This window comes from Pagrus pagrus, assembly GCF_965226575.1.
Source record: "Pagrus pagrus genome assembly, chromosome: 22".
Classification (NCBI taxonomy): domain Eukaryota; kingdom Metazoa; phylum Chordata; class Actinopteri; order Spariformes; family Sparidae; genus Pagrus; species Pagrus pagrus.
The window spans coordinates 24,818,235-24,835,932 of record NC_140204.1 but is presented as its reverse complement, the minus strand read 5'-3'; the positions used below and the strand labels follow the sequence as shown (position 1 = coordinate 24,835,932).

The 17,698-nt window shown below is 41.2% G+C and overlaps 1 protein-coding gene across 1 annotated transcript; it reads right to left on the bottom strand.

The window, feature by feature from the left end:
- Nucleotides 1-12,267: 12,267 nt before the first annotated feature.
- On the bottom strand, nt 12,268-17,176 carry LOC311251334 (uncharacterized protein; the record flags this gene model as incomplete). The annotated part of the gene is made up of 9 exons (XM_084343712.1): nt 12,268-13,017; nt 13,145-13,276; nt 13,547-13,718; nt 13,842-14,174; nt 14,642-14,735; nt 14,811-14,947; nt 15,539-15,762; nt 15,867-16,025; nt 17,164-17,176. 6 exons carry the CDS (start codon nt 17,174-17,176, stop codon nt 14,001-14,003), a joined length of 801 nt encoding a protein of 266 aa, XP_084199838.1. The 3' UTR covers nt 12,268-13,017; nt 13,145-13,276; nt 13,547-13,718; nt 13,842-14,000.
- Between the last annotated feature and the right edge of the window lie 522 nt (nt 17,177-17,698).

The following is a 17,698-nucleotide window of genomic DNA, read 5'->3' as shown; positions in this document are numbered from 1 at the left end:
GCTAGCTAACCAGTTGACAGTGGTGCTGGCTAATGTTCACATAAAGATTTTGTAGCTCAGTTGCAAGCTTCGTCGAGACGTTATAAAGCATTGTCTATCTTGAAAGTAACGAACCTAGCTACTTGTTATTATAGATTTGGGGCAATATATGTTATGGTTTATCTCACATAACCTACTACTGGACAACACGTTGTCAGTAGTTAACAGTCCGTTCACAAAGATAGCTGTTCCCTCTGCTGCTTCAGACCGAACATAGGCTCCTTGCAAGGACAAAGCCATTAGTGTTTCACCAGGCATTAATTGAGCAAAGTTTACCTAGCACAGTGGTTGTGTAACGTATTTTGTGAACTTTCGACAACGCAGTGTGAAGGCTACATGTTAATAAACGTGATATGACGAATTGAGAGATGTAATGCTCACTATTGCTCTGCGGATGCTGTGGCAAAGGTTCTGCTGAGGGCAACTTGTTAGCATTAGGTTTCTATTAAACATTCATTGGTAAAATATATTTTAAGACTCAGATATGTAATCTTTGCTTAGGCTGACTCATATCATGGTGAATGGTGTTATGATGGAATACAGTATGTATCCCAAAGCAGTAATCGTGCTAATTAAATTATGATTTACATTAGCTTAAGTAAATTCTAAATAGATTAGACCCAACTGTATTCCTGCTCAAACCTTCCACCACAACAAAATGCAGCTTTCCATTTAAACAGTAGCATGTAGTGCTTTCAGAAGAAGTTCATGTTTAAAGATCAGAAGTGCTGTGGTATAAAAGGGGTTGGAGTGCTACATGACTCCAGTTTTAAATGTTTAAACTGTATTTAATATTAAAAATTCTTAATGTTTGAGTATTTTGTCTCCTCATATGCCTTATCCCTTTCCTTTGTATTTCTAAAAAAAATATGCAGGGTCAATGCTGAAATATGTGCAAGTAGGAGCACATGGCCAAGAGGAAGAACCAGATGACGAACAACCAACCACCAGTACTTCATTCAACAATCAACCATAGCTGATCCATCAACAGCCCCAGCCAGCCCATCAACAGCCCCAGCTAACCCATCATGAACCCCAGCTGACCAGCAGGTCTGTAGACTCCAGCTCTGATCAACTACCATCACCCAGCAATTCAGGTACACAACATGCAACCACCACCTCTGCAAGCACAGCAACAAATCCCATCATTGAGAGTCTATCAGCAGATGATGACGTAGAGACTAGTGTGCCCTCTGCAACTGATCCTGCTCTTTGGCCATCACATATTTCAGACTCTGACCGTGTAGAGATTGTGCGTAGAGGACCATTCAAAATTGCATCTGAATTTACTTTCCCAAAGTACCCAGATGGGAAGCGTTATCATAGAAGCCTCCAGTTCAAAACACTATCAAATGGAGAGAAAATTCAAAGAAGCTGGCTAATGTATTAGCATGTATATGCATATGTAAAAAATGTTTGTTTAATTTGACGAGATTTGGTCTACTGGAGTAGATTTTGCACTTTCAGATACTTGTGTTTGTGGTTGTGTGTGTTTTGGCTGTTGTACATACTGTGAAGTGATGTTATGTGGTCCTTTTGACGATTTAAGATCCTTTTCTGAAGTTTTACCATTATTATTAATCGGGGGGGCACCTTAAAGCAACTGTGCTTAGGGTACCCATATGGTTAGCAGCGGCCCTCTATATAGAGGAGGCCTGTCTGTCTGGAACAGTTTAAAATCCAAAAACAATGATCCAAAACTGTAAAAAATAAGACTAAGTAAATAAGGTATTCTCTGTAATTATCGGAACCTTAACATTTTATGCCACTGTCCTATTTTCTAGTATTGCCCCACTGTCATTTTTACTTTGTCCCTCCCTTGGCACATCCTGGCTGCCAGACTCTCTTATCAGGTAATGATGTGTCTTCTTCTGTGCTCTTAAACCTGCCACAGAGAAGCTTTGTGGCAGAAAATTAGCCCAATCTCTATGACCCGCAGTCTCAGCAAAGATAACATTATTCAACACATTTCACAGAGCTGAAGAGTGGGGAGATGAAATAACATCCAGAAGTCTCCTGAATTCAGAGGAGCACTCATATGTTGTATATTAAATGCACAGAATAAACACAATTTTGGACAGCATTATGGTCATTTCTACCACATCATTCAAAGGATACACAGTCACTGCGTATGTCCTCCTGACATGCAGACATGACTCTTTGGCAGTGCAGGACTCTGCGTGGGAAACTATCGAAATCCCAGGAGGTCCTGTATGGAATCCTTAACCTCCATCGTGCCATGAAGTTCTCTTTTCCAGCGGATGGGAAAGATATCAGCTTGCGGGCCCAACTTTGAAATATCAGCTGGGATCTGCAGTACCTATACATCTGGAGAACACTGTGTGAATTGAAGAAGTAGAACAGCAGACAGCAGGGTACTATAATGAAGTATGAACACTTCACTGCAGGTGCATCTTGAATGCTGAAATGAATAAAACTCTCAAAAAAAACCCAGTCTTCTTTTTCAGCTCCTCTCACCAAAGGGGCAATACAATTCTATTTTGGACTTTTAATACCTGAGTTTATAAAATGCAATACATTTTTACAGCGATCAGCCACAACATTAAAGGAATAGTTCACTCTAGAACGAAATTCAGTCATTGTCGACTCACCCTCATGCTGATGAGGAATCCGGTGTAGTCTTATTCCTCAAAGTGCAGCTAGAGACCCACGGGGGTACCGTCCTGCAGCAAAAATCCATAAAACGGGAGTCAATGGTGCCCGAGACGAAAAGGTCCATATAACTACACAAAAACTTTGTAATATTCCTCCATACTGCTCGTCCGCTGCAATCCAAGTGTCCTGAAGTGGCGACATCTAGAGTTTACTCGAAACGACGTCATTTAGTACATTTTTCTAGCCTAAACAGTCACTATACTATATTTGCATGGAGGCACGCTCCCGCGTGCATGCGAGTCTCCCTCACACCTGCTCGCACTACGGAAGCCGCGCCAGACAAGATCAACAAGAACTCAGGATAGATATGTTGGGAATGGATGTTCAGGCAGGTGTGGTTATAAGGAATAATTATTGAAAATAATTGTCATAATTAATCAAATTAAAATTAATAAAATGTATTTTCAAATCGTTAAAAACGGGGCACCACCCTGGAATCAGGGACCAATAACCAGACCAAAATTAGTCTCAAAGAAGGGTTCACTTTAAATGTAAATATTTATAAAATATTTACAATTAAAGGAACAGGGAAGGAAATGAATCCAAGCAGTGACCATCACAACCAGTAAATGCTACAAAACATATGCACAAAATAATCACAGAAAACTGCTATGTACAATATAATAGACTTTATTATTTTTAGCAACTTGACTAAATCAATGATATCTTCAATAAACAAAAATCAATAACTCAACCAAAGCAGCTAAACTATGAAACTAAACTCAAGCACAAATAACAAACAAGCATGTGTGTGTGTGTGTGTGTGTGTGTCAGAGATAAAGAAAGAGGAGCCAAGGTGGCGGTTGTAGTCAGAGAAACAAGATGGCGGAGAGCCAAAATGTGTTCCGTTGAATGGACTACAAAATGGCCGAATAGGAAATGGGGAACTCATGTTCGTTCGACTACAAAAATGGCCAAAACGTGACTTGGAGAAGTCACACGTGGATACGAATTCAAAAATGACAATGATTTTGCTGAATCATATGTCTAGAATTCGAACAATGGTGGACGTGAATACGTCACCTAAAGCTAGTCAAATGAACGAATGTGCGAGATTTGAACAACGGCAATGGTTACACCGCCGTTGGCCTTGTGTGAAGTTTGATTGCACACGAGATGAATTTGTAGGGAAAGTGACCTACTGTTCCACAAAAGGTGGACGTGCTACCACGAGGCGTCCGTTTCTGAAATCATAAAAGGGAGATATCACGAGACACACGTATCTTATGTTATAGCGAAGTCATCAACCATAAGTCTCCAACAGGTTGCCCATAAGATTACGTGTGTGCACGCGTAACCCCTAGTGTGTGTACATGTGGGTTAGTTAAAGAGAGAGAGAGAGGAAGAGAGAGGAAGACAAAGGGCCAACACCCTCAGCGGCGGTTAAGCTAACACCCCCGTGATGAGCGAAAATGGAGAGCAAACAACATGTTTTACCACGTAAAACTCACAGAGAACAATGTAGCTCACAAGCATACAATACACGCTAACTTATAGTATCTGCACAGACACTAATTAAGCCTCACTTGTAGTCGTGTCTTCCTTAATCCAGCTCGCTTCCTCGGCGTGGATTAAAGGCGGTTGCAGTGTCCTGCGTTGGCTGTTAAGACAGCATAGTCGACGGGCAATAAGAAAACGGGCAAAAGCGGGCGTTTTGAGACAATGGGAGATGGGAGTTTCAAACCTGGGGTGGCTGTGACAAGCAGGCGCCACCTATGGGACATAAGGGTCGTTGCACTTTCCTTTGTTTACCAGGCTTTGTTAGTGCAAGGAGGCCGCATTTAAGCATTTAAGGTCCCAACAGATACACACCGGTATTAACATCCAGCTGTGAGCGACAGAGCGCCACACAAACACAAGAGGGATCTGCCTGCACTAGTGATTTGAAACTTTGAAACTCACAGCAGGATCAAATCAAATCAAATCCAATTTTATTTGTATAGCTCAAATTCACAAATCACAGTTTGCCTCAGAGGGCTTTACAATCTGTACAGAGACGACACCCTCTGTCCTTCGACCCTCGATTCGAGTGAGGAAAAACTTGCCCCCCAAAAAAACCCTTTTAACAGGGAAAAAAATGTGGAAGAAACCTCAGGAAGAGCCACAGAGGAGGGATCCCTCTCCCAGGACGGACAGACGTGCAATAGATGTCGCATGTACAGAGCAGATCAACGAGATCACAATGTATACAATTATAATAGATGGTTGACAGGAATGAAAGTACATAAAGAGGTATTACAGCAATAATAATGAAATGCACATAATGGAAATGTGACTACTAGTAATAACAATAGTAGCGGTTAACGGTAAGGATAGTATGTAGTAATGCATTACAATAATAGTAGTGAAACGTATGTAACAGAGATATGACTAATATTAGCAACAGTAGTGGTGGGTGTCAGGCAGGGCCATGGCAGTAGGCGCATCCACTAGAGGCTGGAATCGGGTCGGGTACCCGCCCAGGTCGGGCAGCCCGCCCGGGTAACGGGCCGGGCTGGGCCGGGCTGGGCCGGGCCGGGCCGAGTTTTTAATGAATTAATTCGGGCTCGGGTCGGGTCGGGCTGCACGGCGGACTGTGATGAGATAAATATAGACGTTGTGTTACGCCCGGAGAGGAGACTCCTCCTCATGAGTGCTCATTAGGCACACTTCATGAAATGATGGATGGCTGTTTTTCAGTTGGTGAATTAAAACGATGGACGGGCGATAGCCCACCTCCTCCTCCACTACCGCTTCTCATTTCAAATAACGGAGAGGGAGAGAGAGAGAAGAGAGAGAGAGAGAGAGAGAGAAGAGAGAGAGAGAGAGAGAGAGAGAGAGAGTGAGTGTGTGTGTGTGTGTGTGTGTGTGTGTGTGTGTGTGTGTGGGTGGGTGTGGGGGTGTGTGTGGACAGAGAGCTGGCTCGCGTCTCATCAGGAGAAGCTGCGCTGCCGCTGTTTGTCGTCATTGAAAATAGCGTGAATTTTGCATAATAATATTTTGGGTATCGGGCCGGGTCGGGCCTGGTTTTTAATTAATTAATTCGGGCTCGGGTCGGGTCTGAAAGTCGCGGGTTCGGGCCGGGCACGGGCTTAATTTCCAGGCCCGATCCACCCTCTAGCATCCACGATCCACGACCCGGGCGTGGCCAGGATCCATGAGAGCCTGTAGGACTAGAAAGCACAAGGACTCCGGGGAAGAAGTGAAGTCAGTGACATGCAGAGATGGGGCATGTATACAGGCATAATGTATACAGATGGAGAGGAGAGGAGGAGAGAGAAGCTCAGTGTATCATTTGTCCCCCGGACTGGGCCTATATCAGCATAACTAAGAGCTGGTCCAAGACAGGCCTGGGCCAGCCCTAACTATAAGCTATATCAAAAAGGAAGGTCTTAAGTCTACTCTTAAAGGTAGAGAGGGTGTCCGCCTCCCGGACCAAAACAGGAAGATGGTTCCACAGAAGAGGAGCTTGATAACTGAAAGCTCTGGCTCCGAATCTGCTTTTGGAGACTTTAGGAACTACAAGTAATCCTGCGTTCTGGGAGTGTAATGCTCTAGTTGGGTAATAGGGTAGTATGAGCTCCTGGAGATATGATGGTGCCTGACCATTAACAGCTTTGTAAGTGAGGAGAAGGATGTTAAACTCTATTCTTGATTTTAAACGGGAGCCAGTGCAGAGAGGCCAATACAGGAGTAATATGATCTCTTTTCTTAGTTCCTGTCAGTACACGTGCTGCAGCATTCTGGACCAGCTGGAGACTCTTTAGAGACTTGTTAGGACAGCCTGATAATAGAGAATTACAATAGTCCAGCCTGGAAGTAACAAATGCATGGACTAGCTTTTCTGCGTCTTTTTGAGACAGGATGGGCCTGATTTTTGCAATGTTACGTAGATGAAAAAATGCAGACCTTGAAATTTGTAAATACTGGTGTGTATCTATCGCAAGTTCTCATTGATCTTGTCTGGCTGAGCTTCCGTAGTGCGAGCGGGTATGAGGGAGACTCGCGTGCAAGCGGGAGCGTGCTCCAGGCAAATATAGTATAGTGACTGTTTAGGCTAGAAAAATGTACTAAATGACGTCGTTTCGAGTAAACTCTGGATGTCGCCACTTTAGGACACTTGGATTGCAGCGGATGAGCAGTATGGAGGAATATGTGACCCGTCACGAGAAAACCAGGAACAAGTCGGCCCAGCACAAGTCGGGAAAACAAAGAAAAATCGATTTTTTTTTAAAATGTGTGATTTTCGTTTTTTTTGCAGAATATGTAAGTTGAAATCATGAAGAAGCCACTCCATGTTTCAAATAATAGTATCGGCGGTTTTAAAACCTTAAACTTTATATTTGAATTTGGGTAGTTTTAGAGTAAATCCTCGCTGCAGCTGGGACCTACTTGGGAGGAGGGGTGATCCCACAGTAAATTAGCATACTGGCTTTTCTTTGGCTGAAAAAAGAACAAAAGCACGTGAATAGCCAATCAGCTGCACGTTAAAAGGGTCTCACATGGCTACTTATGCAGCCGCTCAGCTTCATGTGTTCTCATCATTGAATGAAGATGGACCAAGAAAAACGCATTGCAGAAGAGCTAAATCGTGGCTGTTACAGTGCAAATCTTTTTCAGTACTTCTTCAACAAGACAGATTCTTCTGGTTATGCCGTTGCCGATTTCACTTCTGATTCTGAACCTGAACTAGAAGATGAAACTGAAGAAATTGACGAGAGCGACTGCATTACTTTGGAGAACATCCCTAATCTACAGTTGACTTTAGCCGAAGATGAAGACGACGAAGAATCCCTCGGCCTCGCAGCGGAGGAGCTGGAGCGTAAGATATCAGAAGCTATATCTACTGTAACATTTGAAGGCGACAAAGACAGAGAAATGGAGAAGATCCGTAACTTTGACTGCAAATGCTACAGAAGAAGAAAGGAGAATTCTCTCCTTGGGACACAGTTGTGTAGCCACAAACTTTCTCCAGAGCTTATGTACAACATATGGATGGATTCTTTAGCTGCCGAAAGAGAGTGGCAGGACATGAGAATAATTGGACACCTTGAGGCGAACAGACGTACAGTAGTTACTTCGGAGATGACTACATCCACCAAGAAGCCCCCGACGAAAAGAAAGCACCTCTTATTTAATCGGAGGCATTGAAGTCTGCAGGAATACTTTTAAGTTTCTTATGGGGTGAGTTTTCATTAATGTCCAATTTATCTACGTTACGTTATTGTTCATTCAAAGACACACATGGATTACAAACGGGTTTTTTTTCATGCTAGACGCTATCTTTTAATAATCCGCTGTGAGGGGCGAGTCTTCATTAACGTCTAAGTTATCTACGTTATGTAATGTTCATTCAAAGTCACATACAGGGATTACAAACTGTTTTATTTTTTCATGCTACGCCATCTTTTGATAATCCACTGTGAGTCCAAGTTATCTAGCCTACTTAATTTCATATGGTTATACCATACATGTTAATCGCTAACTCAGTATTGTCGTTTTAAGATGCAAATGATATGCACATCGAAACTTGTTAGATTAGATGATCCTATTACAAGCTGTAATGTGAGCATCTGCTATTAATTTGAATAACACACCAACCTGATGATGTGCTTGAATAAAGTGTGAATAACACATCTGTGGGTTCAATAACACACCTTTAGTTCATGAATAACACGCCCATGGGTGAATAAGACACTTTGGGTGCATGAATAAAGTACTGACTATGATGCTAATGGTTCAGGTGAGTCAGGTGACAAGGTGCCTGTTTACATGACCCATGATCTGAAACAATGGTTTTCTTTTTGTCTTTTTCAGAATTGGCAAAGACACTCTGACTGACATAATCAAACACTTTGATGAGAATGGGGCAAGACCACGGTTAAGGAAGAAGAGCTCACAGCCACGGCCAACCAGGTTCATCAGCCGTGAACAAATTGACAGAGCTGTGGAATTTATAAAAAACTATGCAGAAGACAATGCCATCATGCTGCCTGGCCGACATCCTGGGCATAGGGATTGGCATGTGAAGTTGCTGCCAACCCATGTGTCTAAGGCCTCAGTGTGGCGCCTTTACATGAAGTCTGCTAAGGAGCTTGGTATGTGTAAAAATTAATTTCTATATAAGAGTTGAATGCTTCTAATGACTAGTAATATGAAACACTATTAGCAATTAAAGTATACTTAAACACAAGTATCTGTTTTTTCAGGTGAGCGTGCAGTTTGTAAATCAAGCTTCGAAGCACTGTGGAACCAGCTCCTCCCGCACATCAGAAGTTGCAGGCCACGTACAGATCTCTGCTGGCAGTGCCAACACAATAACGAGCAGCTGGTACGAAGTGCAAACCTCCCAGATGATAGAAAGTCTGAAGCGGTCAAGAAGCAACAAGGTCATCTTGCCCTTGTGCAAAAAGAGAGGGCTGTGTACAACGAGATGACTGCTGCCTGCAGAAAGACGTGCTGACTCCCAGTTGTCTTTTGGACCCTCCCCACCAGCAAGCAAGAAGATCAGGATGCATTACAGTTTTGATTTTGCACAGCAGGTACTATTTATCACACGTTATTTACCCTCAAGACAGAAAGTTTTTTATTTCTAGAGTTTTTTTGTGTTTGATTTATTAGACTGTTATGAATAGACATGAACAGCTTTCATTTTATATCTAATCCTTTTTCCCTCTCTGTCTTCTTCAGATGCACTTTCCCTCAAACCTTCTTCAGCCTGGGCCAATGTACTTCCTGACTCCACGGAAATGTGGCCTTTTTGGCGTCTCCTGTGAGGGGCTGCAAAAACAGGTGAATTTCCTGATTGATGAAGGCATGTCGTCAAGTAAGGGGAGCAATGAAGTAGAGCCCGACCGATAAAGGATTTTTAAGGCCGATACCGATACAAATATTCAGTGATTTTAAAATCCGATATTCCGATATATCGGCTGATAACTGGACATGGTAGTCACAAATTTTGTCATGCTTATTTGAGTTAAGAGAACTGATGGGGATGTTCTTTTAATTGTTATTTAAGCAATGTATTTCTCGTGACAATTGCCAACCTACAATGAACACACTTCAACAATGATCTTAGTCGTGGGTAACTGGTTTGCTCTGCCCGACTCTGGCTGGACCAGCTGGTTGTCGGGTTTGTGGCGTTCTAAACACGAGTGTTGCCAACAGGGACGTTGTAGAGTGTCCTCTGGTGGACTAAATATGCAACGCCAACACTCATAACATGGTTGGAGGGGGTTTCGTCCGTTTTTATTTTATTTTTTAAATATTCATTTATCGGCCATTATAAATGCCGATACCGATAGTTTGGAAAATGCCTAATATCGGCCGATAATATCGGCCAGCCGATATATCGGTCGGGCTCTACAATGAAGTCATCAGCTACATGCATCATTTCTTCAACAACTTTGGAGTTGGAGAAACAGACGTGGATCTTCATTGTGACAACTGCAGTGGGCAAAACAAAAACAACTTCATGCTCTGGTACAGTGCCTGGCAGGTTGGACACAAGCTTCACTCTACACTTAGCATCCACTTCCTTATTGCTGGCCACACCAAATTTGCCCCTGACTGTGGCTTTGGACTAATCAAGCAAGCATTCATGAGGACCAGAGTCAACACTTTGGCAGACATAGCCAAGGTTAGTTTTTTTATGTGACTACTGTAAATGTGTAAAACATGCATTTAAAAAAAAAATCATGAAAAGTAATAGAATATTTCCATTGTGGTCCTTGCTGTCAACAGGTAGTGGAAAACAGCTCTCCTGAGAGTCACCTCAATATCCCACAGCTTGTTGGACTGGCAGATGGCAGAGTGATAGTCAAGACCTTCGATTGGCAGACACATCTGAGTCCCTACTTCCGAAAGCTCCCACAGATCAAGAGTTATCAGCACTTCAGGTATTTACTATATTGAAACTTCCACATTGTGTACATATAAAAAATAATTTCATGGACATGATAGTGTTTAGAGAGAAAACAGTGAGCCATGTTTTAAATATCCTATTATGTGCTTATATTTAGTCACAGGTTTGATGCCAACAGACCAGGCGTGGTGCTTGCAAGAACTCACAGTGATGCAGAGCATGTCGAATTTCAACTACTGCGCAATCCAAGAGTTCTGCCCCCTATTGACAGTCTTCCTCTCCTGGCCCCACCTGGACTGAACATTGACAGGCAGAACTATCTTTTTGGAAAATCAGGCCTTTCTGTGCCGAAAGACATCACATGCCCAGCGCCAAGGGTCACAGGACAGAGGAGTACGCAGAAGAGGATGCAGGTGTGATATCACCAAATATTGGACTCTCCTTCACACTCTCTCCACAATGTGCTGGCTGATCAGCCACAGCTCATTCAGCAACAGACTGATCCATCCACACTGCAACACACAGTGACTTAAATTTGTTTTATTCTATTTTATATTATAAATAAGTATCTACATTTGCAAATTCTAAAGTATATTGCCTTTCTTGTTTTTCTTTTTAACAACAGAATTTCCATTTCAATAAAGTACATTCTGATTCTGATCAGTCCCCAGTGTTTATGTAAAATAACACTACATGAACATTACCTACATTCATTCCTTTCCTGCTGGTTAACAGTAGGGGGTTGGACTTCATGTAAATGAGATGTAAATGAGCAGCATTGTGTTACCTGGCTCCCCAGGTAGGTGAGAATTCAGAATCTTTCAGGCTTGATTTCTCACTACACTAGTTTCAGGAATGCCTACATTCAAATGGCCACATCTTCTTCAAATATTTTCAGATTTCCATGTGTTAGACATCTTTGGAAAGTTTAGAACCTACACTTTCAGAATAACTCAAAATGCCCCTCGGCAGACTTGTTCCTGGTTTTTCCATGGCTGGCAACTTATTACAAAGTTTTTGTGTAGTTTTATGGACCTTTTCGTCTCAGGCACCATTGACACCTGTTATATGGATTTTTGCTGCAGGACGGTACCCCCGCGGGTCTCCAGCGGCACTTTGAGGAATAAGAAACTACACCGGATTTCTCATCAGCATGAGGGTGAGTCGATAATGACTGAATTCCGTTCTAGAGTGAACTATTCCTTTAAAATCACGACAGGTCATGTGAGTAACATTGATCATCTTGTTACAATGCAATGTTCTGCTGATAATCCTTGGGTCCTGGCATTTATGTACACAGTAAAATCAGCATACCCAAATTAACACTGTAAGAGTTGATTTTAACACTTTTAAAGTGTCTATATGGGTCCACACCTGAGAGTGTAAATTTAACACTTTTTCGAGTGTTGGTACCTTTACACTAAGTTAGTGTAAATTTGACACTTTTTGGAGTTAAAATTTAACACTGCCTAACACCAACCAGTGTTAGTTTTTTTTAACACTTCTATGTAGTGTTAGCAATTAACTCTCTCAGAGGACTATTTCTTAACTACACAAGTGTTACCTCTAAAACACTTAAAAGGTGTCAATATAATACTTATATAAATATATATTCCTAAAAAGATACTTAGAAAATAAACTTTGCTAAAATAAAAAGGTAGTTGTGTTTGGCAGTTTAAAAACATTTATTTTCAAACTTGCACCACAAATACTAGAACATGCAACAGTAAGGCACAATGTATGTCCTCTCACTCTCATGAGAGTATTGCTTATCAAACGGTCTAAAATACGTCAGCTGGTCAATGAAAATCACAATATGTTCATTATTTTGTTCTTCTATACAGTACGCATGAAAATGTTCATCGAAGTACAGTGTGTCAACAGCACAGCCTATTATGAAAGCACGTTGTTCATGTATTATGATATTACAGATTACAGATATTACAGCCATTGTATGTACAAAAAGATGAAGGACATCCTTGCTGTCCACATTTCAAACGTAAGTTTTTAGCTGGATATAGTCCATGCTGAAATTTTAAATGTTGACAAAGAACTGAACAATTTTTGTGGTGCTTTTTACAAACAAAACATGTGAACATACTCCTTTCAACTGTGCTCTGACCTTTGTGAACTGGTGACATTTTAATGGTCTTGCAGTAGTTTGGCCCTCAGTTCCTTGACTCGTGGTGTTTCCTTTGTGGTTCCAACATCGATGTTGTATATCGTTGTTTGGATGAAAGTGTAGAATGCAGAAAGTGCTTCATCATAGGAGAGGCTGAAGACATAGTGAGTCTTGAACAGCACATCAAAAGCAGCCACCGATGTCTGAGCGTTGCATGGGATAGCTTTCTGGTCCACAACGATGAAGAACCTCGCGATTTTCTTCTTTTGCTCTCCGATGCAAAGGAGGAAAGGCTGCCTTGCATCAACTTTATCCAGGAATGTAGTGAGGCTGGCTCCTTCCTGTAGTTTGAATGACACATTATGCATATACTTAGCATAACATAGATACACAGCAAGAATTATTCTTACAGTCCAATCTGCACCTCATACTTCTCACACGGTAGTACAAAAAGCTGATGGTACATTCCTTAAAGAATCTGACAACATGATTGGCTGCCTGTGCTGAGCTCATCTTGAGTGTCTTTTTCTGGCCTTTTGATGTAGGGGGCAGGAGATGCAGCAGCAACAGGAGAGCAGACATATCACTATCCCAGCCTTGAAGACAAATATTTGAGACAGACAACAAAAGCATTGTAAAACATTATTTCTTGCTTACTACTACAGATACCTTTTACCAATTAACTAAAATGATTGTTTTTGTTGAATAACAAAACTCAACTTCATATTCGTCATTATTAAAATGACAATAGAGTTCAATCAATTTATTTCAGGACCACAAATTTAACTTTGGATGACTGTTGCATATTGGATTTATTGAAATGGACAACAGATTGTATGTTGGATACAGAAAAACTTCATATTTACCGTAGTCATTCTCAACTTCAAGATCAGAAGCAGCCAGCAGCTCGTCAACATAAGGACTTGAGGGAAGACTCTGGCATTCTGTGATGACTCTGTGCTTGAAATCTGAAGACCACCTCACAAGAAACCTTCCAGATACATGGTCCCCGAACATCATGGAAAAATCCTGTTCAATCTTTAAACAGAGGCACAATGTCCATATACAGCTTACTGAAATGCACTTTGCATTAGAAGGAGTCAGTTTTCAAATAATTTATAATAAAAATAATAATCTCATATACATAATACATATTCCTACCAGTCCGGCTGTATCAAGAAAACGAGGGAAGACATCCAACACTGAAGCTGTTGCATCCTGGTCATGAACCAGCTTCTGTCTGTAGTCAAAGGTGGCTCTCATCTTCTCGCTAACCACAGATTTGTCCGTTGAGTGTCTCATTATGGAGAGAGCCTCCCTTCACTCCTCACCAAGAAGCTGATCACCAGTTAACAGAGATTCTCGATGGGTTGTCGGACTGTCCTGGAAATCAGGCCTGGAACACTCACAGAAGCCATCATGGGTGTTGCGTTGTACTGTCTTGAGTCTCCATGCAAGATAGCCAGTATTGGCCTGAGGATCATAGTAGTGTTCCTGCATGCACACACATCAAATATAAAGTAGTAGTGATTGCAGATACTGATTTTGATAATGTGGGTATTTTTTGACCTAATTTCAGATAATCTCAAGTCTTTCCTGTAGTGAAAAAAAAAATATTATGCCTACTCATACCATGATGGCCCACTGGTAGATACAGACATAATTGAAAGGCTTTACAAAACACTCAGTGGGCAATGTAAGCAAACTACATCAACTTAGGATATGGCTTTAATCATTTTGTGGGGCATTGGGGCATAATATTAAACATAATTTTATTGGTTTGTCATATCAGCAGAGATGTTAGTTTTGGGCCAATGGTGATATTTAATTTTAAAGTCATTATCAGCTGATATCAAGGTTGTGCCAATAATATTGTGCATCTCTTATATAAAGCAGAAACATGGCCTAATGAAATAAGTTATACAACACATTTTGGACTTCAAAGGCACATTAAAACTTACGTATCCATGTTTTGAGTAAGGATCTTGGAGATATGGAAAAAGGGTCACAATTCCAAGTGCATAACTGACCCGAACATGCATGGGTGGAATCCTCCTTTAGAAACAAATTATTTATTAGATGTGTCCAGTCATGTTTTCCTTTGCCATTATATTAAAAATGATTTCTTACCCGTATGTTTCTATCATTTCTGCAACCAGAATGTTGACCATCTGCTTGCGTGTCGCAACTGACAGCGTTTTGGTTTTGTTATACTCTTTGAAGATTTCTTCACCCTTTGGCTTAGAGCTCAGAGCAGTTTCAACCCTCTGCAAAGACAACATTATTTTTTTTAACCCTTAGCTTCATGCTTCAAATTAAAAGTGATAGTTCACCCAAAATTCAAATTTCACTCATTTTCTACTCACCCTCATGTCGACTAAGGGTTGTCAGGCAGAGCAGTGAACTGAGACACTGGGAGCTTCCGCGACAAACAAGCTTAAAATATAGACTTATTTAATTTTTTTCGGAACAATTTCTCATGTTGGGGCTTCAATACAAGAGGGACATTACAGACGAGCAGTATGGAGGTATTTGGATGTTTTTTGGTGTGTCTTTTTGCACGAAGAAAAGTGAGCCCCGCTCGCTACCGTCATATGGCAATGCACTGCTGCACAGACCCCCCCCTGTAACTCCAAAAAGGCACGGATGGCTCTGAAACTTCTCCCAACCCTTAGTAGACATGAGGGTGAGTAGAAAATGAGTGAAATTTGAATGTTGGGTGAACTATCCCTTTAATTGACTACATTTGGTTAAATTTAGTTAAGTTTCACATATTAAATATAAATAGTTGAAGTGCTGCCGCTTATCCAGCACTAATTTTATGATCTAATACATGTGTAGCTGGTTTCAAGGTTTACCCGTCTTGCTTCATCGCGATCCAGGTCTGCTTTCATTGCCCTCTTCCTGTTCTTTGTGGTTGGGAGGATAATAGTAGAATCTGATGAAATGGAAGAAGCCGGTGATTGTGCTGTGAAGTCTGACATCGAAGCTGGTGATGCTGGAGGGTCTGGCAATGATGCTGGAGATGGTGATGGGTCTGGTAATACAGATGAATCTGATTCATCCAAAGTAATAGCACTGTCTAAAAAACAGTTCAGAGAGGAATCAATTTAAATCAAAAATAATAATTTATTGATTGGTGAATGATAAAAAAAAATCAAAAAAATCAAGACAACATAACCTTACCTGTTATTGGATACTGGTGATATCCAACCTTGAAGTTTCTCACCCTTGACTTGATCAGCTCATCGAATGTGTCGGCATCAACCTCAGTCTCTGATGTGTCAGTCAAGCTGAGCACACCTTCAGTCACAAGTTGGGCCTGCAGACTAAATATGTCTGTTACTGGGGAAAAAAACAAAAAACAAAAAACAAAAGTTACATTAAATTTATTATCAACCATGTCATTCAGACATTTAAAGCATAAAAGCTGAAAAACAAAGCAGACACACTACAATAATGAAAATACTCTCTAAAATGGCCTAGAAGGCTTTTGTTTTTTTTTTAACTTAAAATGTGTGGAGACAAACCTTCTTTAAGAAACTTCTGGAAGTCAAAGTTTTCATCAATTTGTGGAATTTTTATTTATTTTTGGACTCCTCCGTATTCCACCTTTGCCAGCATTTTCTAAATGAATTCAGTGAATAAAAAGAAAGGATAGCTTCATGAACAATTTATCTGACCCACTGTTATTAAAATGAAAAGTCAATGTGAGCCAATATCATGCAGCTTAGCCCATATAATAAAAATATCTTACCACAAGAAATGCCAGGAGACCTCCTGAGCGGCTGTAGCTCAGGAGGTAGAGCGGGTCATCTAGTAATCGGAAGGTCACTGGTTCGAATCCTGGCTCCCCCTAGTTGCATGTCGAAATATCCTTGAGCAAGATACTGAACTCCAAATTGCTCCTGATGAGCAGCTGGCGCCTTGCATGGCAGTCTCCGGCATCAGTGTATGAATGTGTGTGTGAATGGGTGAATGTGGCATGTGTTGTAAAGCGCTTTGAGCTGTCCGAGAGGACTGGAAAAGCACTACACATTTTAAAAGACATAATGCACATTAAAAAAAAAAAAGTTAGTTATTTTCATGTCATTGAGGGAACCAACATTTAAGTGTCTCCCAAGATAAACCATATGAAACTTACAAAAAAAAAGACATCATGCTGTTTTGGCATGGTAAACATGAGCAGTCTGTCGAAAATTTCAGGGTGTGTTTGTTACTGACAAATAGTTATATTATACTTCACCAAGAGCTGTGTGATTTTCGCAACAAATAAAAAAGTAGAAATTACTTTGGACGAAGGGCTTGCTAGCGTTAGCACAACTTTAGCACGCTAGCTAGCAACTCCGAACCATTAGCATCATCTTTCCGTTTACTGCCGTTACTCACTTTTTATGTTACAGTGAGACCAGCATGCATGCTAACCGCTAGCTCATTAAGCAGGTGTTCGGGTGGCTAGTAACAGCGTGACGAGTAAAGTTACCATGGCTCACCATTGCAAAACGACCGGGTGCCCGAAGTGTAATATTAATATAAAAATACAGTATTATCAGATACTACTTCATGTAGCGTACTTACGGAACAGTGTAACCATTAAAAGTTGAGACGTAGCTCTATCTTCAGCAGACCCGATTGACACCACGCAGTTGAGACAGTTCTTGCAGTTGCTTCAGCAGAGCGGTGTTCGTACGGTGTAGGGGGGAGGGGGGAGGGGCGACGTTAACACTTCAGGTGTGAAATACAGGATCAGAGTTTAGAGTAAGAAGTTCAGAGTTAATATTTAAACATTTACACTTACAGGTTTGATTTGGTGACACTTCCTTTTTACACTCGGTTTTGACAACAACTATTTAACGACTGAGAGTTAATTATAATGGATTAACTCTATCCAGAGTATAATTAACTCTACTAGTGTATGTCTAGTTTAACACCAATAATTCAACTCTTTTCAATTTGCTGTGTAGATGCCACTTGACATACACCCCAAATCAGACACCACAGGACACCCCCAAGAGTCC